This window comes from Hevea brasiliensis, chromosome 5, assembly GCF_030052815.1.
Source record: "Hevea brasiliensis isolate MT/VB/25A 57/8 chromosome 5, ASM3005281v1, whole genome shotgun sequence".
Classification (NCBI taxonomy): Eukaryota; Viridiplantae; Streptophyta; class Magnoliopsida; order Malpighiales; family Euphorbiaceae; genus Hevea; species Hevea brasiliensis.
Genome location: NC_079497.1, coordinates 114,633,020 through 114,655,976, shown reverse-complemented (window position 1 = coordinate 114,655,976; position 22,957 = coordinate 114,633,020). Strand labels below are relative to the sequence as shown.

General features: G+C 33.9%; 2 protein-coding genes across 6 annotated transcripts; one reads left to right on the top strand and one right to left on the bottom strand.

The window, feature by feature from the left end:
- Positions 1-8,199: 8,199 nt before the first annotated feature.
- LOC110633795 (uncharacterized) lies at positions 8,200-11,608 on the bottom strand. 3 transcript variants are annotated; one of them, XR_002490887.2, is made up of 3 exons: positions 11,311-11,608; positions 9,310-9,671; positions 8,200-8,718 (listed from the first exon to the last, which is right to left on the bottom strand). XR_002490887.2 is itself a non-coding variant. In XM_021782561.2 (2 exons), the coding sequence occupies exons 1-2, from the start codon at positions 11,462-11,464 to the stop codon at positions 9,403-9,405; spliced, it is 423 nt and encodes a 140-aa protein (XP_021638253.1). In that variant the 5' UTR covers positions 11,465-11,607; the 3' UTR covers positions 9,235-9,402. The 3 variants fall into 3 exon arrangements, 1 of the variants encoding a protein (XP_021638253.1); XR_002490888.2 differs by having other exon boundaries at positions 8,200-8,712; XM_021782561.2 differs by lacking the exon at positions 8,200-8,718 and having other exon boundaries at positions 9,235-9,671; positions 11,311-11,607.
- Positions 11,609-13,029: 1,421 nt separating this feature from the next.
- On the top strand, positions 13,030-22,939 carry LOC110632136 (protein REVEILLE 8). 3 transcript variants are annotated; one of them, XM_058147547.1, is made up of 9 exons: positions 13,030-13,469; positions 14,483-14,540; positions 14,614-14,737; positions 14,831-14,989; positions 15,099-15,224; positions 15,313-15,422; positions 21,320-21,379; positions 22,333-22,450; positions 22,535-22,939. In XM_058147547.1, the coding sequence occupies exons 1-8, from the start codon at positions 13,249-13,251 to the stop codon at positions 22,414-22,416; spliced, it is 942 nt and encodes a 313-aa protein (XP_058003530.1). In that variant the 5' UTR covers positions 13,030-13,248; the 3' UTR covers positions 22,417-22,450; positions 22,535-22,939. The 3 variants fall into 3 exon arrangements, with proteins under 3 accessions (XP_058003530.1, XP_058003531.1, XP_058003529.1); XM_058147548.1 differs by having other exon boundaries at positions 13,030-13,386; positions 22,333-22,939; XM_058147546.1 differs by having other exon boundaries at positions 22,333-22,939.
- The last annotated feature ends 18 nt before the right edge of the window (positions 22,940-22,957 follow it).

Below are 22,957 nucleotides of genomic sequence, written 5' to 3'. Positions count from 1 at the left end.
GTTAATTACAAAAATTTGTAAAAAATTTGGAGAAGTACTCTAGAGTCAAAGGGTTTTAAGTTAAGTAGAATGAAGACATAATATATGCATTGCAAGTTCAGTGAAGGCCGAACTGGTGATAGGAAAGGAGTTAGTTTGGATGGAGTGATACTGTCCCAAAGTAATCACTTTAAATATCTTGGCTCAGTTCTTCAAGTAGAAGGGGATGTGAGGAGGATGTTAGTCATAGGATTAAAGCTAGATGGTTAAAGTGGAGACGTGCCACAAGAATTTTTTGTGATCGCAAGATTTCAAATAAGTTGAAAGAAAAATTTTGCCGTATAGCCATATAACCGACCACGTTATATGGTAGTGAGTGTTAGGCACTGAAAGAGTCGTATGTGTCTAAGATAAGAGTTGCGGAGATGAGAATGTTAAGGTGGATGAGTGGCTATACTAGACTAGATAAAGTCTGTAATGATAGTATTAGAGAAAAGGTAGGAGTGGTACCAATTGAGGATAAGTTGAGAGAAGGGAGATTGATGTGGTTTGGTCATGTGAAACGAGACATACGGAGACTCCAGTTGGACAAGTAAAGCACATTAGGGTAGAGGATAAAAAGAAAAGAAGTGGTAGACTTAAACTCACTTAAAAGAGAGTAGTACAATATGACCTAGAACCATTACACATTTTCAAGGATTTAACCCAAAATCGTTTAGAGTGGAGAAAGAGAATCTATACAGCTTACTCCAAATTTTTTGGATAAAAACTTCGTTAAGTTGAGTTGAGTTGTATGATATACACCCTTTTCATTTAGAAATATGCTTGTAAAGAATAGTCCATAGAATATCTCAAAAAATTTGCTCTATCGGTGAGTAAGGATGGAAAATGATTTTTTTTTATCAGACTTTCTCTCTCTTCTCTTTCTTTAATATCTTCTCTCTTTTCATATATTTTCTCTTTCCTCTCTATTGTATCTTTATTATACTATTACTCCCTCTCTAACTTGAGGGTCGAAAAGCCTTTAAGGACCTTCTTGGTGGATCTTTGAAATTTTCTTTGTTTGCAAGTCCTTTGTAACTATGTGAGACTATAATGATGAAATTTGTAATTTTTAAAAATTAAAAATTGTCATAATTTTATTTGTAAAAAAAATAAATTTTATAAATTAAAATAGTAAAATATGACTCACCACAACTAAAAAAAAGAAAAAAAAAAGAAACAATGATTGATTATGAGATGAATATTATGAAGCAGCACTAAAGAAACCAGAAGACAATTTATACTGTGGAAGATGAAGGAATGATTGTATAAAAACTAAAATGTACTTGGGAGACTAACACTTTTTGAGACAACCACAAGACATTGTTTCACTACAAAAATGAAAATGTCCCTCATCAAATGAATTTTAATTTTTTTTCTTCGGTCAACGAAACAATTATTGTTCCTGCTGTTAATTAACAAAATTTAATCATTATTTATATTAAAAAAAATTAAAAATAAGTCAATTTAGATTAATTTAAAAATGTAATTTGCAGATTGTAAATGAATATGGGTTTTATGAAAATAAAGTTTTCTTTAAAATTGATATGGTGTATTTATATCACTAATCTATATATGTCTTCTATCCCTAAAATATATATATATATATATATATAAAGGTACACTTCCAAACAAGACTCGTTTATTGTGTTAAAAAAATTTTCTCTAAGGTTTTCCAAATTTTAAGTTGTTAGAAATTACTAAAATTTTGCTTCTATGATTCTCATTTCCTTGACTGTATAAAAAGGTCGCTTATTTACTCTAATCTATTCATTAAGTTATTAAGTAAACGTTTTAAAAATAAGTCATTTAAATCAAGAAAAAAAAATCTAAAATTTATTTAATTTTAAGTGTATTATTACATTTTATTTAGTATTATTATTAAGAAAACAAAATTAATATGTTAATTTAAAATTAAATTTATATGTTTTAATTATAAAAATTTCAAAATAATTAAATATTTATTTTCAAGTTATTATTTTTATCACTAAAAAATCTATTTACCATTGTTGTCAAGAAAATTTATTTTTTTAAATATATTAATTAGATAGTATTAAAAAATAATTTAATGTAATAGCTTAAATTTTTTTAAATATAAATTTTATATTTTTATATGGTATTTTAATATTATCTAACTAAATTATAATTTTTGTAATACTTTTATTTATATATTTTTAATTTTTTTTAAATAAATTTTATAAAATTATTTTAAAGTTTCAATTTTAAATTTAAACAATTAGTTTTAAAGTTTAATATTATATTAAGTATTATAGTATTATATTATCATGCATTTATTTATACTTAAATTTTTATTTATATTTAATTAAATGAAATAATTTAAATATTTAGCAGTAGTATTTAAATTATTAATTAGTTAAATTTTAAGGAAATTTAATTAAAATTTATTTATTTATTTTATTAAATTTTGTGATAATAATAATAATAATAATAATAATAATAATAATAAAGAGAAAGTTGGCCAGGAAGTGCGTTAGGGGAAGGAAAAGAAAAAACTATATATATATATATAAAAAGTTTCTTTGACGGGACGTTTAGCAGGAAAAAAAAAAAAGAGCGAAATTTGAAAAAATCAGCGGAAATCTTCCCCCTCCCCCCTCTAAATTTCTCTCTCACTTCCTCCCCCACTCTCCTTTATCCTTTTCTTAGGCGAGCATGAATCACTGCCGATGGCACCCACCAGACTGCCTCCTCTGGCAACGTCCACGGTCTCCTTGACGACAGTGCATGGTGACAGGTGGCAGAGAGAGAGAGATTTCTCCAATCAAAATTCAGCCGTTCCGGCCAGTGGCTAGAGAACCCACCAGCTCCAACCGACTCCGTACGAGTCCAACTTCATTTTTTGACTAGACTCACTCTCGGCAGCCACTAGAATCATGCAAATCGAGGAGAGTGAAAATAGATAATTTTTTAAGCTTTTCGATCACTTTTTCGGTGATCAGATCGTCTGATCGAAAATCTGAGACCACCGATAGACTCAGAACGATGAAACCTTCGAGATGGGACTGACCTTGCTCCGATCGGATACCGTTTGAAACAGACGATCATCAAACGGTCCAAATTATTTAGTGAGATTTTTGAGTTTTTTAAATTCTTGAAAATTTAAAATAATTTGATGATAATTATTGATAATTTTGAGCTTTATTTATGTGCGATTGGATCGATAATAGTTCACTGGTGCCGAGAAACTAAGTTTTCAGCTAGATCCGGCTGCCTGGCGGCCCATCCTAAAACATAGTTAATATTATAGTTGATCTCAGCATTTTCAGATGTTTTGAATGTATTTCAGGTGTCAAATTTGGCATTGGTAAACTCAAACTCCAAGTTATTCATTTTTACTTAATACCAGGTTTAGAATAAAAATTCATAAAATAATCGTGAGAACTCAAAAAATTATGATTCCTTTTATAATAGCCTTATAATATTGTTGAGGAACGTGAGCCATAATTTTAAAATTTTTAGAGCTGGTGTGGATGATTTTTGCAGAATGTTAGTTTTAAGGATTATAACTGAATTATCTGAATGCTTGAGTTTGATCCGATTTGGAAGGCCATGTGATGTTGATAATATGTGGGCTTGAGGCTTTGTGATATCAGAAGTATTATTTGAACTACTTTATAGGTTGTATAGGTCTTAGGTACAGGAGAAATTCTGCCACTTTTCGGCATAAATTATGATATCTTTGTCTCTTTAAGTTCTTGATTTGAGTTAGCACTAATAAATTCACAATATAATTGTTTAGATGATCAAGGTCATTTTCCTTCACTCAGCCACTACAATATTCTTTGGTGTACTGTGAATAAATATTGATTTTATTTATAATTTCAATATTATTATATATATAAGGCATGCTCATGCATTCACTTATAATTATATGTATATATTTATTATATGCACGCTTTGTGTTGTATTATTATTTGATGAAATTGATGTGAGTGTCGCCTTAGGGTAATTTTGAGCTGTGTGCGTATGTCAGCGTGCGTAATGTGTGGTACTGGATATGGGTAGGATGGGCAGATCAGGTTAAGCTAGTCTGACTTGGGGCTGGATCATTTCTGTGATAAGTCAGGTTGATCTCGCTGACTCTTGCATTTTGATTATTGAGAGCAAGTTTGACTCGAGTTAATCTTACTGGCAGATATTGAAATTAATAGAGCTGTATAGGGAATCAGCTCTCATATATATATATATATGATTAATGTAACACACAAGTATGTGAGTGCTTCAAATTATCTTTTGTGCTAATATTATTTGAATTTGGTTGAATATGTTTATATATGTTGTATTTCATACTTAGGGATGCATTAGCCTTAGATAGCTATAGAAATTATATTTAAAATCAATATCTTACTCTATGAATCAAACGCTCACTCATGTTTATCCTATTTTTTTTCAGGCTACACGAGAATTTCTTTTTCAGAATAACCTACTTCCTTTCTCGCAGGTTTACCATCAACTACTCATTTGTATTATTATTTCCTTAATTTGTAATTTAAAAATCTACAAGTACTAGTAGTAGTATTGATTTTGTCAATGACTTTGTTAATTTAGATTTTGATATTAATAAATGGAAAAATTTTGATGATATTTAAATAGTTTGTAAATGATGGTATCAGGGTTGAGCTGGACTCCCCTAACTTTATTTTCTGATAGTTATTGGATTGATTTGATTGGAACAAAAATATAATATTTTATTTTATTATATTTACATGTTAGGTCTCGATTTTTAGGACTGGTTATGAATTTTAAAATAATAAGATTTATTATTGATTTCAAAAATTTTATACTGACTCAGATTTTAGTGTCAATCTGATTTGTGAGATCGAATCGTGATATTTAAAATCAAAATTGATAAATTTTAATTATAAAAAATATAAAAATAATAATTTTTTAAAATTTTTTTATCAATTATATTTAAAATAATATTTTTATCCAAAAGCGCTTTAACTTCTAAGGCCAATTAAACAATTTTTAACTTTTTGCTAACTCCAATGTCATTTATGATTGTTTTTTCGTTTATTTCTCTCTCTCTCTATTTTCTTTTCTTTCCTTTTCTTGCTCACTCCTGTTTATCCTATTTTTTTTCAGGCTACACGAGAATTTCTTTTTCAGAATAACCTACTTCCTTTCTCGCAGGTTTACCATCAACTACTCATTTGTATTATTATTTCCTTAATTTGTAATTTAAAAATCTACAAGTACTAGTAGTAGTATTGATTTTGTCAATGACTTTGTTAATTTAGATTTTGATATTAATAAATGGAAAAATTTTGATGATATTTAAATAGTTTGTAAATGATGGTATCAGGGTTGAGTTGGACTCCCCTAACTTTAGTTTCTGATAGTTATTGGATTGATTTGATTGGAACAAAAATATAATATTTTATTTTATTATATTTACATGTTAGGTCTCGATTTTTAGGACTGGTTATGAATTTTAAAATAATAAGATTTATTATTGATTTCAAAAATTTTATACTGACTCAGATTTTAGTGTCAATCTGATTTGTGAGATCGAATCGTGATATTTAAAATCAAAATTGATAAATTTTAATTATAAAAAATATAAAAATAATAATTTTTTAAAATTTTTTTATCAATTATATTTAAAATAATATTTTTTATCTGAAAAAGCAGTTTTAACTTCTAAGGCCAATTAAACAATTTTTAACTTGTTGCTAACTCCAATGTCATTTATGATTGTTTTTTCGTTTATTTCTCTCTCTCTCTATTTTCTTTTCTTTCCTTTTCTTGCTCACTCCTGTTTATCTTATTTTTTTTTTCAGGCTACACGAGAATTTCTTTTTCAGAATAACCTACTTCCTTTCTCGCAGGTTTACCATCAACTACTCATTTGTATTATTATTTCCTTAATTTGTAATTTAAAAATCTACAAGTACTAGTAGTAGTATTGATTTTGTCAATGACTTTGTTAATTTAGATTTTGATATTAATAAATGGAAAAATTTTGATGATATTTAAATAGTTTGTAAATGATGGTATCAGGGTTGAGCTGGACTCCCCTAACTTTAGTTTCTGATAGTTATTGGATTGATTTGATTGGAACAAAAATATAATATTTTATTTTATTATATTTACATGTTAGGTCTCGATTTTTAGGACTGGTTATGAATTTTAAAATAATAAGATTTATTATTGATTTCAAAAATTTTATACTGACTCAGATTTTAGTGTCAATCTGATTTGTGAGATCGAATCGTGATATTTAAAATCAAAATTGATAAATTTTAATTATAAAAAATATAAAAATAATAATTTTTTAAAATTTTTTTATCAATTATATTTAAAATAATATTTTTTATCTGAAAAAACAGTTTTAACTTCTAAGGCCAATTAAACAATTTTTAACTTTTTGCTAACTCCAATGTCATTTATGATTGTTTTTTCGTTTATTTCTCTCTCTCTCTCTCTATTTTCTTTTCTTTCCTTTTCTTACCAAACCCAATCAAAATAAATTTTGGTCTTTTTTTTTTTTTTTTTCTTTTTGGTTGGATTTCTAATGGTGGAAACTCCAACGTCGCCTAACAATTCTTTTCTCTCTCACGGGAAGAGGGATGACTTCAACTCTAAGGACCTGAACCATATTTGAAAGCTTTCATCAGTTTGGCAGAAGAAAGCTTAAAACAGCAATCCAAGGCATTGACCCACATATGTGGCTTGCCTTCTTCAGTGCACATACTTTTCCTGCACTATTTGTTCCCTTCCTGTTCTTCTACTGTAACATGAAGGGCATTATGTTTTGTTTGTGCAATCCACTGTATGATCAATTGCCTCTTTACTGGTCATGAATTGTCTTACCAAGCAGCTGAACCCAGCAGAAAAAGAAACAGATTTGCCTGATTATTCCTTCTGTGTATACTAATTACGCAGAGAAAGGTGGAGAGTGCATTACTAATTAAAAGTAATTAACAACATAAACATTAATGTAAAATGGAGGTTTATTAAATTGAAAAAAAAAGGCCACCAGTAAACTGCTATCCATCAAAATGCATGGAGATACAATAAACAAGCTGAAAACAGAACTTTCAAGGGAATGTCAGAAAAAGTAGAGGTATAACTAAGTTCACCAGCCATTTGGTTGGTGAGGCTGATGGGTGTCCTTTAGCTTCTTTCCAGCGAGTGCTCTTCCTACTTTTTGAGCTCCTCTGCCTATCATGCTGACAAAGTTAAAGATTATCTTCATTTTGATTTGGCCTCTCTTTGGGGGAAGCCTAGCTCTCTCCTTCTTCTGCTGCTGGGATTCTGCAGCTTCATCAGTAATGGCCATGAAATTATATTGGAGAAAGAAAGAAAGAAAGAAAGAAAGCAGTCGATGAAACAAGTTTGGATTTTTCCTCCGACAGAAAAATGATAAAGAAGGAAGATCAAGTATAGTGCGAATGCAGAAGAGTGAGTTATAGAGGCATATATATAAACTTTGATTGGGAGTAGGGCCATTAATTCACCGAGGCTTTGCTATGTTTTACGGGTCACAAACTTTTCCATTAGGTGAAGATGTGAAGTGACCGTCGACAACGTGAACTAAAGAGGAAAAATTGCTTGGATTGTTGTCCTATTATGAAACTTTTCAACAATTCAGATTTTTTCGTTGATGCGCTTATGCATGATCGGAGAGCATTTGGGGTCCACTGCACGCATGGGTTTGCAAGAAATTTGATTTTAACTAATTCATGACTTAGTGCGTCGGACATTCGTCAACTTCGCTGTTGAATCTCAAACTTAAATACGGATAAATGGTGTTTTAGAATTTTTTGATATTTATCATAGATTAGCGAGAGTTAATCCTCTTCCTTTCTCACTTGAACAAGATCTCCCTACTTCTAATTAACAACATGCATAATTTCTAAATGAGAATCCAAATGAATTATAAATATTAAAGGATAAAGATAAGACTTACAAGTGTGCATGGGAGTCTGCTAGAACCATATTTCTTCTGCTATAAATAAGATCATCTATAACTACAGGTGTGAACTCTAATCTCCTGTGATAATATGGGGAACTATAATTTGTATTCATAGACGCAAGTCCTTCGTCACCATTAATGAAAGAGTATTGACAGATTGCTGACTTTCACATCCATTCACACACAGGCTTAGAGGTCTTATTGATTATATTCTAACTGATTTGATTAAAATGGGATTATGAGGATAAATGATTACCCATCTGTATTAAAGTATATTATCTGAGTGGAAAGGAAATAATTACAGTTTCAACTCGTCTTGTAGCTTCGGATAAGACAATTAAGCAAGGAAACTATTCTGATGGCTTAAAAGTAAAAATTTAAAGACAAGAAGTCAAGGTCTATTGCCCAACATGACCGGACAAGCTTACCACGCCAAGCCTAAGCACTCAAATTTCTCTGTTTATTAGGTGTTGCAATTTTTTTGTCCCCCATGAAAAGGACTGAAGGGGTTCTTGTACAAACAAGAGAAGACAAGCCTAACAGGTGTCTTCAGGCATCGAAGGGAATACCTCAGACAAGAACATTCACAGTCAAGGTGATTCTCAGGCCAACCATCTGATTAGCATGGGAAGAACTATGGAATAAGGCCAATTAACACCACATCATGCCGCACCATCTCCAGCTTCTAGCAGCATTTGCTTGTCAATGGTCAACCTCAGTGTCACTGCTGTGGCTGCTCGTCGCAGTAACTGCACCTGAAACAAGGCTCAGTACATATTGGACTCTCAAGACAATGCAGTAAAATTCAACAACTACGGATATAAGATCATGAAAAGTATGAAAGCAGTGAGATAAAACAGTCCGAATAGAGGCTTCTCATGCAAAGATCAGGCTTGATTTTTGCCAAAAAATCCAACTTATTCTCTTCAAAAGAAATCTTCAGTAAGTAATGGCTTAGTTGAGAAAATCTTCCAACTAATACAAACATGTAAAATGTTGGAGGAAATTCTATATACAATCCTCTCATATACCTCAGACACAGCCACATGAATAGCAATTTGAAATATTTGATACTTGATCAACTGCTTTAATAAACCTCAACCCACCCCCCTCCGGCCCTCCCCCAACCCTTTTTCCACTACAAGTCACCCCTCTTAAGACACCTGAGAAATATCCACAGCATAATTTGGTGGGCGTTCATTATTTCCCTCTTCCCATTAATGATTGGAAATTAATAACATTTAGCAACAAATGAAAGTTTTACACCTCAATGAAGAAAAAAATATTTGCAATAGACCAGGAAAAATTTTACAAAAAAAATACTGTTAGTAGTTGCATTTACTTACAATTCACTATCCTATGCCCATTTCCTTATATACTTCATCATACTTTTACAGCATAGGGTCTACTTTCTTGGACGGTAACAGAACTTAGTTGAATCATTTAATTGGATAAAGAATGGTGTAGACCAAAAGAAATGTGACTATTACAATAGCCCCCACTAGAGTAAACCTTGGACTCGTCCATAACATGAGGTTCGACCTCTCCGTCCTCTTGATAGGATCAACCTCTTCAGATAGTGGGTAGTTTGAGCGCCTAGGATTCCAACTCACATACTTGTTTGGAAAGAACTGAGAGAGGAGGGTTTTCTTCCCCTGTTTCCTGAAGTTTGACCAGGCCTTATCCCAGTCTGTTGAGGATTTGTCACCTGTGGCAAGTACATCAAACAATATTGGCATGAGATTTTCTATTCAGGCAGCAATGCAGGCAAAATGTTAGTTATCAGAAATTTGTACTCATATAGATGAAATATGCATATGCACAGATTTATTTCATTTTATTCAACAACACATATAGGCCTTAGTAAATATGTGAAAGAAATTCTGGTAGCCTTTTTCAAGCTTCTTCAATCTAATAAAATGCTTTTTAGTTGGCCTGAAATGCCAATATAAGTCTGGCAAAAGAAAAACAACAAATCAAAGAATTAGTGCAGAAATATAATGTAGCCCTGGTGGAAAAGATTTCAGCATCTTGTGGGAGTGGGACATTGTGGTTTGCATGACAACTATGTGAGGTTCAAGGTTTGTAATATGATGTTTAAGAAAGCGTGACCTAATCAACTGTTTCATAAATATCCATCAGCTATATTGATCAAAACCAAATTAAAAAGCATAAATCAACGCTTCAGTCTTACATGTATCCTATGGATTATGGGTCTTCATTAGCCTATATAAGAGCCTTTCCCAAAGAATAGAAGTCCAGCCTCCAGATTATCTAGGACTTGGTTGCTACAGATTTTATCATTGTTGCCCACGTGCAAGCTTGATCTATCGTCCCTCCCCACCTTTTTATACTTCCTTTCCATGCCAGTGTCTGCTTTAGTATACGTAATTTAAAGATAAGCCTCCAGGTATGCGCCAATTTCAAGGCTAAAAACCTTACAATAAGCTATATATATGTTGGAGAAAATTTAATTGAGATTAAGAGTTGGTGGTTTCATAACTACCCTATATGAAGAGACTAGAGAGGACAATATCTGTGTGCAAATTAGACTTTGAGCAAGGGAGTTTAAGGGGTACCTAATAGAAAGCTGGATGCCTACTTTTAATCACTAACCCTGAAGAAAAGGTTGTAGATTTGTTCAAATTGATTCTAATCAAGGTAAGTTTAAGGTAAACATCATTGGTTTGTCTCTCTCAATTTCCAACAGTTGAATATTGCTAATATAAAAGCGAATTGGAGAAGCAAAGAAAATCTTCCTTGGAATCAGCTTTTGGAGTTGGTTTATGGATGAGTTGGAAATGATGCAATGATTTTGTCTTGAAACGCGAGTGAAAAAGTGCTAATTCTATAATTCATCGTATAGCAACCTTCACAAGGTCCAATTTTGAGGCTTTTGAACAGGTGGGATATTTCACCGGTCTGCATAATAATAAACAACAAAAGCTCATAGGATGGGTTAAAACAAATTTCAATGGTGCTTCTGAAGACCATCTCAGAGAGCAGTTGCTTGAGGAATTTTGCGTGATCATCAAGGTGATTGGATGGATGGATTCATACACTATATGGAGTAGCTACTTCATGAAGGCTGAACAATGGGGTATTTACTGGGTTCTCAATACTACTCCACGCACCAAGGGCTATACGAAGTTAAATTCATCACAAAATCACCGACCTAAATCTCAAAGTTCAAACTTGTAATTGAGTCTGCTTGAAGGCATATAAGAATTAGGAAGCCCAGCAAGTGCTGGTTAGCATTCTCCCATCACAGGCCACAGAGTGAGGAAATAACAGGGCAAAATCTAATGCTACCCATTTAACAAGTTGGCTAGTGATTGAAGGCGTACCATTGTCGTCGCCGTTTTGACTGGACTCCCGGGACTTCTTTCGCGAGCAGAAAGGTCTGAGAGGATAGTAGCTAGAAAAGGAAGGAAATGAAAATTTTGTTATCATCGAGGAAGATAAGCTATAAGAGAGATGAGCTTGAATATCCATTTGCATCCAAAGAAAGATTTGAGCGAAGAAAGCCCCACTGGTTTGATGGCAGCAGTGGAGTGAGAGCACCTCAGCCAATGGATTTTGGGAACTCTCTTATCCCAAATCCACAGAACATTGAGTCTCAGATAGTCAGATTCTGCCATCTCTTCTCATCCGATGACACGTGGTTATTTGCGAGCCCGAACCTCATATCCGTATTCATCGAGGAATAATTATATGATACATATTACATGTTGGTATCCGAAATAACAAATAAATAAATAAGATTAGTATTGTATAAGTAAGTAGACCTTTAAAATTATAATCACTTGATAATTATTGAGTAAAATTTATTTTTTATTATAAAAAATATATATTTTATATTATAAAAAATATATATTTTATATTTAATTAAATATTTATATAAATAAATTTTAATAATAAATATTAAACATATAAAATTTGAACCATTATGAATAATATTTTTTATTTTAAATTTATTTCGAACTTATTTTATTAGAGTTTTAAATAACAGCAAAAACTCAAGTTGTTATAATCCATGGTTTTTATTGGCTATGTTAGCGAATTGTGGTACTAAGATGTGCAGGGCACGAGATTTGGCAAGCCAAACTAATCACATGTTCCGCTTCTCTTGCTTCTCCCCACCAGTGGTAATCAGTGCACCACGTGTCTCTTGATGTCTGATAGTGGAAAAGTTTAGGAGGGAAAGGCTTTAGGCCACTAACTAACTATTCTCCGCTTGTTACCATCCGCTTGATACCAAATATCAACTTTCAGCCGTTGGATCCAGAAGCAGCAGGATTAAATGCTGGCCACCAATCTTCACGCCAGGTACTAGGGCTGTGGAAGCATTAATACGTGGCTTTCGCAATCTTTCATGGGCCCACTTGCATTTCAGCTTGGCGATTTGCCACTCTATTTTCCAAAACATCGGTGCCGCTGTCAAAGAATGGAAAACGGCTGAATCTTCGCGTGGCGGCCTTGAAATCCAAGTTCCTATCAGGGATGAAATGGCAGATGAGGAGGAATCTTTTTTTTTTTTTTTACTAAATTTTCAATTTCATTATTGTATTTATTGAAACACTTCATTTAGAGATATTTATATAAAATTTTAAAGTAATATGTTTTCAAAACTTTAAATTAAATTCATAAAACTAATATTTTATGTTGAGATAAATTTGTAAAATTAGTAATTGAGAAAAAATATTTAGAGTGTTTCTGCATAAATAAATAAAATCAGATCGAGTATAAAGAAAATTATTTTATGTAATATAATAAATAAATTATAAAATATATTTAATATATTTAAAAAATACATTCAACATTTATAAAAATTTGATTATTTTTTAAATTTAAAAATTTATCTAACTTCAATTTGTATAAATATTTAATAAATATAAAATTATCTATATATATATTTAAGTAAAATTTATTATATTTTTAATTAAAATAATAATTATTAATTAAATGAATATATACATGCAGTACGGATAAGAATTACTAATAAATAACAAAACAAGTTTGTATTCAAAAATTTCTTGGCCAAAGATGAAATCGAGATCACAAAATCGGCGTAGTCGAGGAAGTGTGGGGGGGCGATTAATTGAAAGGTTTCAGATCACTGGCCAGTCTCCCCCAGGACCCCCACACTTGCCCAACCCACCAGGAAAACTTGGCCATTTTCCATGCCCTCACGCTCACTCACAAGCTTACAGACACAACCCTTTCTCTCTATACATGGTACAGAAATCTATGCTTTGCTTTGGAAATAGAGCAGCAGGAGGGAAATGATCAACACCAACTCATCCTCATCATCAGCGAAGCTGCCTCCTCCTACTCAACCGCCGCAATCGATGGCCGCATCATCATCTACAACGACCAAGACATCAACGGCGCCGCCTACCTCTGATGGCTCAGGCAAGAAGGTGAGGAAGCCCTATACCATCACCAAGTCCCGAGAGAGCTGGACCGAAGAAGAGCACGACAAGTTCCTCGAAGCTCTTCAGCGGTACGGTCCTCATACTCACTCTCTCTCTCTCTCTCTCACTGTTCAATTCGATTTTCCCCTCATTTTCCCTAAGAGTAAATTGACCATTAGCGAAAATTATAGTCTTGAATTACCTTAGGTGCTTCGATGATATGATTCTTGTTTTCTAAGTGATTTTGATTTCCTTTAAGCTGCAAAATCCTGTTGTGTTTGTTTGTTTGCATCATCGTTTTCTTCTTTCTCTCTGTCTCTCTCTCTCTCTCTCTCTCTCTCTCTCCTTGGTTTATATGTATGTGTAAAGCTGTGTGCTAGCGGATGGATTATGATTTGAAAATTTTGGGCATTAGATATACTTCTCAAATTTCAATCAATTGGAAGGTCCAGGACTTCAACAGTTGCTTAAAAAATTTTATATGTGGCAAATTATGGCACACTTAGTAACCATTTTGAGTTAACTGAGACTTGATTTTGACTAAAATTACAGACTATTTTTAATTCTCCGTTGTATGATTACTGCATTGTTGTTTCTTTCTTGCCCATATTTTTAGTTCAATAGTTATGGAGTTGAAGTGACAGGGCCAGGAAATTGTTGAAGCATTTCAAAAAATTTTGATAAATGCAATTTCCAATCTATATTAAACACGTAAGCATATAAAATAACTAATATATATATATATATATATATATATATATATATATATATATATATATATATATATATATATAGGATTTGTATCTATGAGGGCTTAAATGATAGCCGTCTACCTGATGGGGGGTACTTTATATTTAAATGATCACATAAATTTTTCACTAATAAAAATAAATTCATGCAGCTGAAAGGGGAAAAGGAAAAAAGAAAATTGGGGTTGGTGGGGGCGGGTTGCTGTGGGGTGTGGTTGGTTCATGGCCTCCATTAACTCTATCATTGTTTGCATATTGAATAAAATGAATTTAAATGCTTTCTTCTAATTTTTAGAACATTAATCTTATGGAACTGAATATTGAATATAGTAGCTCCCTGTCTTTTCATTAAGGTTTGATCGTGACTGGAAAAAGATCGAAGATTTTGTGGGTTCGAAGACAGTGATTCAGGTTTGAGTGCATTATTTTCTTCTTTGCAGGTTATCATTTTGGGAGGACTTTAACTGATTATTTGCCTTCTTAGATTCGGAGTCATGCACAGAAATACTTTTTGAAGGTCCAAAAGAATGGGACAACTGCACATGTGCCTCCTCCTCGTCCTAAGCGTAAAGCTGCTTATCCTTATCCACAGAAGGCATCCAAAAATGGTTAGTCTCTTTCATTAAATATGATGTTGCATTCAATTTTACCTTTAGAGAATTGTGGCTGAGAGCCCAACATGTTGTATCTTGATGTTGCAGTTTTAGTGCCACTCCCAGCATCCCTGACTTACCCTTCTTCTGTGAATACACTTGCACCTGGATATGCTCCATGGGATGACGCTTCCATGTTAATAAATATCACAAGCAGCAAAATCATGTCATTGCAAGATGAATTTAACAGTCTTCATGGAGCTGAAGGCACGCATACTTCTTTATTTTGTTATTTTCTTGTTATTGTATTAGTAGACTATCTTTAGTGGAGGGAACTTTCCAACACTTCTTATGCCATACAACATTACTGATTCAGCTGATATTGGATCAAAGGGGAAAGCATGGATAAGTAACAATAATGTTAGTGGCCTGGGGACCTTAAGTAGAACATGGCCAAGTTCTGAGATACCAAAACAAGGGAAACAGGCTCCTGTGCTTCATGGTAATCTTCTAGACTACTATCATATGCTCTCCACACACCTTGTAACAAGAAAAAGGGTTCCATTTCATGTCCCATTGATGGTTTGCAGGTTTACCAGATTTTGCTGAAGTATATAGTTTCATTGGGAGTGTCTTTGATCCAGACACCACAAGTCATGTGAAAAAGCTCGAAGAAATGGACCCTATAAATTTTGAAACTGTAAGTTATGTGGAACTCAATGAAGATGGTTTTAGTTGCCTATATATTTGTGTAAGATGCATTTTTTTTTCTTTTTTGTATGATACTGTGTGGAAATAACTAATCTTAGATAAAGAAAAATGGTCAAATGGCCTGGTGTGGTAGTGGGAAGTGGCTGATCCTTGTAGTTGAAATCTACAGAATTGTGCCATATATGTCCCACCATGATTGAAGATGAGTTATGTACCTCCTGCACAAGCATGTTATTTATTTGTGTAGAAAAAGATGATTCTCATTGATTTCAATTAATCTATACATGGGTATATATATACAATTGATTCCTATAATTGTGTTCTACTAATTAGGAAGAAATCCTAAATAAGAAATCCTAAATAGGAATACAGAATACAGAATATACAGAGAAATAATATAGTGATTGACTTTTCATAACATAGTGATTGACTTTCCATAACACTCCCCCTCAAGTTGGAGCATAGATGTTAATCATGCCCAAATTGTTACAAATGTAGTCAATCCTTACTCCATTTAGAGCTTTTGTGAAAATATCTCTTAACTGCTCTCCAGTTTTGATGTGTCCTGTTGAGATGATCTGTTGTTGAATCTTTTCACGAATAAAGTGACAATCAATCTCAATATGTTTGGTCCGCTCATGAAACACCGGATTAGAAGCAATATAAATAGCAACTTGATTATCACACAACAATTTTGCAGGCAGGGAGGTCTTAAAACTTGTCTCATCTAGTAATTGAAGTATCCACATTACCTCACATACTGATTGTGCCATGGTTCTGTATTTGGATTCAGCACTAGATCGAGAAACTACACTCTGCTTCTTGCTTCTCCAAGACACCAAATTTCCTCCAATAAAAACGCAATATCCAGTAGTTAACCTCTTGTCAACCTTAGATCCAGCCCAGTCGGCATCTAAAAAATATTCAATATTCAAATGCCCATGATTACCATATAGCAAACCTCTTCCTGGAGCGCCCTTCAGATAACACAAGATTTGTTCCAATGCTTCCCAATGAGCAACAGTTGGGGAAAACATAAACTGACTTACCACACTAACGGCATAAGCAATGTCAGGAAGAGTGACTGTAAGGTAGTTCAATTTTCCTACCAATCTCCTGTTTCTCTCTGGATCTTCAAACAACTCATTATCCCCTGCTAACAGTTGTAAAGTTGGAGTCATTGGTGCGCTACAAGGCTTAGCACCTAATTTTTCTGTCTCTGTCAATAAATCGAGGACATATTTTCTTTGAGACAAAAAAATACCCTTCTTACTTCTCATAACTTCGATACCCAAGAAATATTTTAACAATCCCAAGTCTTTGGTCTGAAACTGAGTTTGGAGGAAGGTTTTAAGAGATGAAATACCTGCAGAGTCACTCCCAGTAATGACAATGTCATCCACATAGACTACCAAGAGAATTAGACCAGCTTCAGATTGCCTATAAAATACTGAGTGATCACACTTACTCTTTTGCATACCAAATTCCTGTACTGCTTCACTGAATCTCCCAAACCATGCCCTAGGACTTTGTTTCAAGCCATAAAGAGACTTCCGAAACCTACAAACTTTATCCAACTCCCCCTGAGCAACAAACCCAGGTGGTTGTTCCATTTACACCTCCTCCTGAAGATCACCATGAAGGAAAGCATTCTTGATATCCAATTGATGCAGGGGCCAATCATATGTAGCTGCTAAAGAGATAAACAAGCGAATAGAAGTAAGTTTAGCTACAAGAGAAAAAGTATCAGAGTAATCAACCCCATATGTCTGAGCATATCCTTTTGCTACAAGGCGTGCTTTTAACCTAGCCACAGAACCATCAGGATTTACCTTTATTGTAAATACCCATTTGCAACCAATAGCTTTCTTACCAGCGGGCAAAGGCAATAGTTCCCATGTACTATTAGCATCTAAAGCTTCCATTTCCTCTTTCATAGCATCTCACCAGCCAAGATGAGACAGTGCCTCATCAACAGTATTAGGGATAGGAACAGAGTCTAAAGAAGTAACAAAACACCGAGAACAAGAAGACAATTGATTATAAGAAACAAAAAAAGAGATAGGGTAAGTACATGAACGTTTATCTTTACGAAGAGCAATGGGTAAGTCTAGATCAGAATCATGGTCAGTATGAGGTACAGGATCTCCCAACGAAGTAGCTGGTGGAGGATCTGAGTCAGGAATCTCCAATCTCCTGGAATAAACATGATCAACGGGGGGTCGAATAGGTCTAGAGACAGAAGGAACAGGTTGTGGGAGAGGACTAGACATTGGTTGGACAGTATATATTAAGAGATCATCCTCCTTTCCCTGACTCCCATACACAGATGATGGAGGAAAAAATGGAGTCGACTCAAAAAATATGACATTTGCAGAAACAAGATAACGATTAAGAGTAGGAGAGAAACAACGGTACCCTTTTTGGAGCCGGGAGTACCCAAAGAAGACACATTTGAGAGATTTTGGATCCAATTTAGTAACCTGTGGACGAACATCACGCACAAAACAGGTACAACAAAAAATACTGGGTTCAATAGGGAACAAAGATTTTGTAGGAAACAAAGTAGTATAAGGAATATCCCCATTAAGGACAGAAGACGGCATACGATTGATAAAAAAACATGCTGTAGAAACTGCATCCGCCCAAAAGTGTTTAGGTACTTTCATTTGAAAAAGAAGAGCACGAGTTACCTTAAGAAGATAACGATTTTTTCTTTCGGCCACGCCATTTTGGAATGGGGTATCCACGCAGGAAGACTGATGAAGAATGCCATTTTGCGTCATAGAAGGCTGAAATTGTGCTGAAAAGTATTCTTTGGCATTGTCACTTCTTAATATGTGCACAGAAATATTAAATTGAGTTTTGATTTCATTACAAAAGGCACAAAAGATAGAAAACAACTCAGAACGATTCTTCATTAAATATAACCAGGTAACACGAGAGTAATCATCAACAAAAGTAACAAAATAACGAAATCCAGTTTTAGATGTAACAGAACAAGGACCCCAAACATCAGAATGAATTGACTCAAAAGGGGATGAAGCCCATTTATTAACTCTAGATACGGAAGGCAAACGATGATATTTTGCAAACTGACATGACTCACATTCTAGTACTGATAAAGATTGAAATTGAGGACACAGCTTCTTCATGGTAGACAAAGAAGGATGACCCAATCTACAATGAGCTTCATGAGGTGTTAAGGTACTGGAGTAAACAAGCGACCGCGGTACATGATTTTCCAGAATGTAGAGACCACCTGACTCGCGTCCTCTACCAATAATCTGCTTCGTCGTAAGATCCTGAAACAAATACTGGTCAGGAAAAAAGGAAATAGAACAATTTAAGGTACGAGTAAGTTTACTAACAGAAAGTAGATTAAAAGAGAATTTTGGTAGACACAAAACAGAAGACAAAGAAATTGACGAAGTCGGGTTCGCAGTTCCAGAACCCATGACACAAGAAGTAGAACCATCAGCTAAAGTAACAGTAAAGGAATTGAGATTAGACTGAAAAGCAAATAAAAGACTAGAATTACCTGTTATGTGATCTGTCGCACCAGAATCAATAACCCATTTGGATGAAGAAGACACAAGGCATGTAGTGGATTTACGACTCGTGATCGCGATGTGAGGAACCGGTAGGCTTTAGAGATGCACGATCTTTGGAAAAATTGTGCAAAATCCTCTACAGATACCAAAATAGTTTTCTCAGAGGAAGATACTGTAGAATTCTCTGCTGCCATATTTGCCATCTGTGATCACTGATTTTTCCTCTGAAGTTGCGGACAATTATATTTTGTATGACCAGGCTCATGGCAATAATAACAAATGACTCCTCTTGAGTCCTGATTAGAACTAGCCTCTCCATTACGCTGATTACTTCTGTTGCCTGTAATTTTACCTCTACTTTCTCTTCTATTACCCTGTTGTCCATTTGGATTACGGCTAATAAGAGCACTACTGGCAGGCTGTGAAGATCGAGTACTCTCTGTTCGAAGGACCCGTGTGAACGTTTCATGCAAAGAGGAAATCTCAGAACTGGAGAGAATCTAAGATTTAACAGTCTCATACTCTGAAGGAAGGCCTGCAAGAAAACTCATAACAGCCAGTTGTTCTCGTTGGGCCTGCTGAACTTTCACATCAGGACTAAAAGGCAACAATACATTAAGTTCCTCATATACCCGTTTAAAATCCATAAAATAAGCCGTGAGAGACTTATCCTCTTTCTCAGCACGGTAGAATGACTTACTAACATCATAAATACGGGAAATATTTCCTTTACCAGAATACAGAAAATCTAAGTAATCCATCAATTCCTTAACAAATTCACAGTGATTAATTAAACTAATTACCTCACTATGAATCGAGTTCCGAAGCTGCAAAAACAACCGAGCATCCTCCCTTAGCCAAGTTTGTCGTGTATCATCAATGGGTGGATCTTTAGTAAGGTGATAATCCTTATCAATGCTACGCAAATAGACCCTAACAGTCTTACTCCACTCCAGGTAATTCGAACTATTAAGTTTGTGTTTCGTGATCTTAGTCATCACCGGAATCACATCAGAAATAACATTCTTATTGTCTGTCATTTGTTGAGACAAAGAAAACTAACCTAAACGCTAATCCAAAGTGCTTATAGCAACAAAATAACTCAAAATCACAAATCAAGCAAATACCGAAATAGGATCTGAGAGCCAAACCTCAGAAGTCCTTTAATGGTATACTGGATCAGGCAACAGCACACAGTGGTGGAATGAGATGTTGATCGGGGTTGAAACGGCCGGTCGGCGGCCAAGGTCTCTCCTGAGCTGGGTAGTGAGAACAAATAGTCACCCTAGATTGATGACCTGCTCTGATACCATATAGAAAGAGATGATTCTCATTGATTTCAATTAATCTGTACATGGGTATATATATATAATTGATTCCTATAATTGTGTTCTACTAATTAGGAAGAAATCCTAAATTAGAAATCCTAAATAGGAATATAGAATACATAATATACAGAGAAATAGTATAGTGAGTGACTTTCCATAACATAGTGATTGACTTTCCATAACAATTTGCACCAGTGACATGAAGTAGTAGCATCTTTTTGAGCACTAGTAATATTCATAAGGTATTTGCTTTTTAATTTACATATTGCTGGTAGGTGTAAACAATCTCTTGTATGCTTGAACTTATCTAAGAATCAGCAAGAACACATATAAGAGTAGAATGACCTCATAAACTACTGTGTGAACTTATTGTCTTCTATTTTATTTTAAAAAAAAAAAAATTCACTTATAGGATTAGTTCCTAAATGCTTTGGTAAATAGACCGTCCATGGTATGCTAGGTGTTTAGTTTCAACTCTTAAGAAGTGACTTTCATTTGGAGATGTCATGTTGGGTTACATTTGGGTATAGTTCATCTTAAGTGAAGAACCATCAACATGTGACCTACATATTAGTTTATTCCGATGAGATAATACTATGATTCTCTGAAGCCTCATAATTTGCTCAGACATGGCTTATGGTAGTTCCCCTAGCAAGTTTAATGAGCTTGTTTGGTTTATGAAAATTAGCCTAGTCTGCCAACCCGGCATTGCAGTCTATAAAGTATAATTATATAATTCTTTTTACTAGATAATGATATAAGTATTTAGTTCAATCTTGTCCATAGTTTCTGAATCATAGCTGCCATGATGTGTTTCCTGGGATCAAGTTTTATTTCTTTAATTTTTTTTTTTGGAAGTTCTACTAGTATTTTAGGCATATTGTGTCTTATTAATTTGGTCAAACATCTGAATTTGTGACATATAGGTGTCTAATGTTAGTCTCATTTTTTTTTTTTTTTGGTTGCAAATACACATATACATAATGCCATCTGTTGTCTTGCAGGTTTTGTTATTGATGAGAAACCTCACAGTTAACTTGTCTAGCCCTGATTTTGAACCAATTGTAAGCATTACTGCTCTTTGTTGTAGCTCGTAACTGCAAAGAACTTGTTATGGATAAGAATCTACTGCAATTTTATATGTTAGACAAAGAACAAAAAACACTTCCTTATACATTTACTTGCTTTACTTATCTTGGCTCATTGAAAGACACCTACTTTGATCTGTATACAACAATTGCAATCTCCACGCCATGCAATTATACTAAAGATTGGCATTGCACATAAAAATAATTCTTTACTTCATGTGGATGAGGAATTAACATCTAACATCTTATATTTCAATTTTCTTTTCTTTATTTTTTATGTTAGATAAGTGCATGTTTAAATAGCTCATGAATTTTGTCTGAAAAAAAAAATGCATTGTCTCATGAAGTGGCAATTTTGGTGTCAATAAGATATTTAATGATCATTTCACCTTTTATGTTGCGGGTTTTATGTGTTTCCATAGAAGTCTATTGCAATTTGCAAATGAAGTTCAGCAATCTAAGGAAGTATATTGTAGAGAGGCTGAGAGGGATAGTAAAATAAAAAACAAAAAAGTGTGAGCATATATTCTTCTCAAGAGTGTGAAGGCATTTTCCAAGCAGAGGATTCAAATGTGATACAGGTTTCTTGTTCTATCCTAGACAAATATGTAAAAGAGGTATTATGGTGTTGTGGGAAGTGATCTATCTGAGTGGAGATTCCAAATATTGTGAGAATACTGTTTGGCTAACTATGATGCGTGAAGCAATCTAAAGCATGTGAAAACAAAATTATCAACCTCTGAGTCCCTCTCTTCATAATCTTTTCTCATGCCAAAAATGCACATTGGCTTAGTTATGCAATTTTGAACAGAAAATGCCCCTTTTACAATTATCTTTGAAGCATGTTTATTTTTATATATAATTGTATATTATCATGGTTAAATGATTAATATTTTGACCTTGCTAATTGATCTCCTTGGTTAATTTAGGGGAAGGTCTTTTCATCCTGCGACATTAACACCAGAACGGTGGGAGTAACTGCCAAGAACCAAACCAATGATACATCAAGTTGAATTTTTGCTACTCGCAACTTGCTGACTAGCGAATGTTTTATTCTTACTCTTCTGGTTTTTTTTCCCCAATGCCATGCCTCTCTTTACCCTAATCTCCTAATAACTTCTCTCTTCACAGTAACCAGGTGATGTGCACCTAGAATTTCTTGCCGCTTCACTGCAACAATTACAAATGCCCATCATTTCCTGCAGTGCATACCCTCAAAATTAGAGAACTCAAAGCAGCCAAAGCCAAGAAGTATCTAATGGTGGAAGAAAGCTTTCTATTGATTTATAAGATCTGCAATTACATGGATCTTGATTTCCACTGAAACCAGTAGGAATGGTTGACCCTATTCTATACATGATTGGGCCTTTCAAGCACAAGTGTGTATATGTTGCGAGGTTTGCTTGGTGGCTATTTAATCGTTCGTTAATATAGTTAATTTCCATGTGATGGTGTACTCTTTGCCAAGGTGGTGTAATTTTGTACCTGAAACTTGCTTTTTTCTTTTTGTCAGTATAAGGTGTTACCTTTTCTTTATTTCTTGTCCCGGTGGGA

What these genes read in the sequence shown, in the direction of transcription:
- LOC110633795 (XM_021782561.2), bottom strand. Translation starts at nt 11,464, where the DNA reads ATGCAAATGGATATTCAAGCTCATCTCTCTTATAGCTTATCTTCCTCG. An exon ending in TCAAAACGGCGACGACAATG is followed by an intron (nt 9,672 to 11,310) that starts GTACGCCTTCAA and finishes TACTTGCCACAG; the next exon opens with GTGACAAATCCTCAACAGAC.
- LOC110632136 (XM_058147547.1), top strand. Translation starts at nt 13,249, where the DNA reads ATGATCAACACCAACTCATCCTCATCATCAGCGAAGCTGCCTCCTCCT. An exon ending in CAGTCTTCATGGAGCTGAAG is followed by an intron (nt 14,990 to 15,098) that starts GCACGCATACTT and finishes TTACTGATTCAG; the next exon opens with CTGATATTGGATCAAAGGGG. An exon ending in ACCCTATAAATTTTGAAACT is followed by an intron (nt 15,423 to 21,319) that starts GTAAGTTATGTG and finishes GTTGTCTTGCAG; the next exon opens with GTTTTGTTATTGATGAGAAA.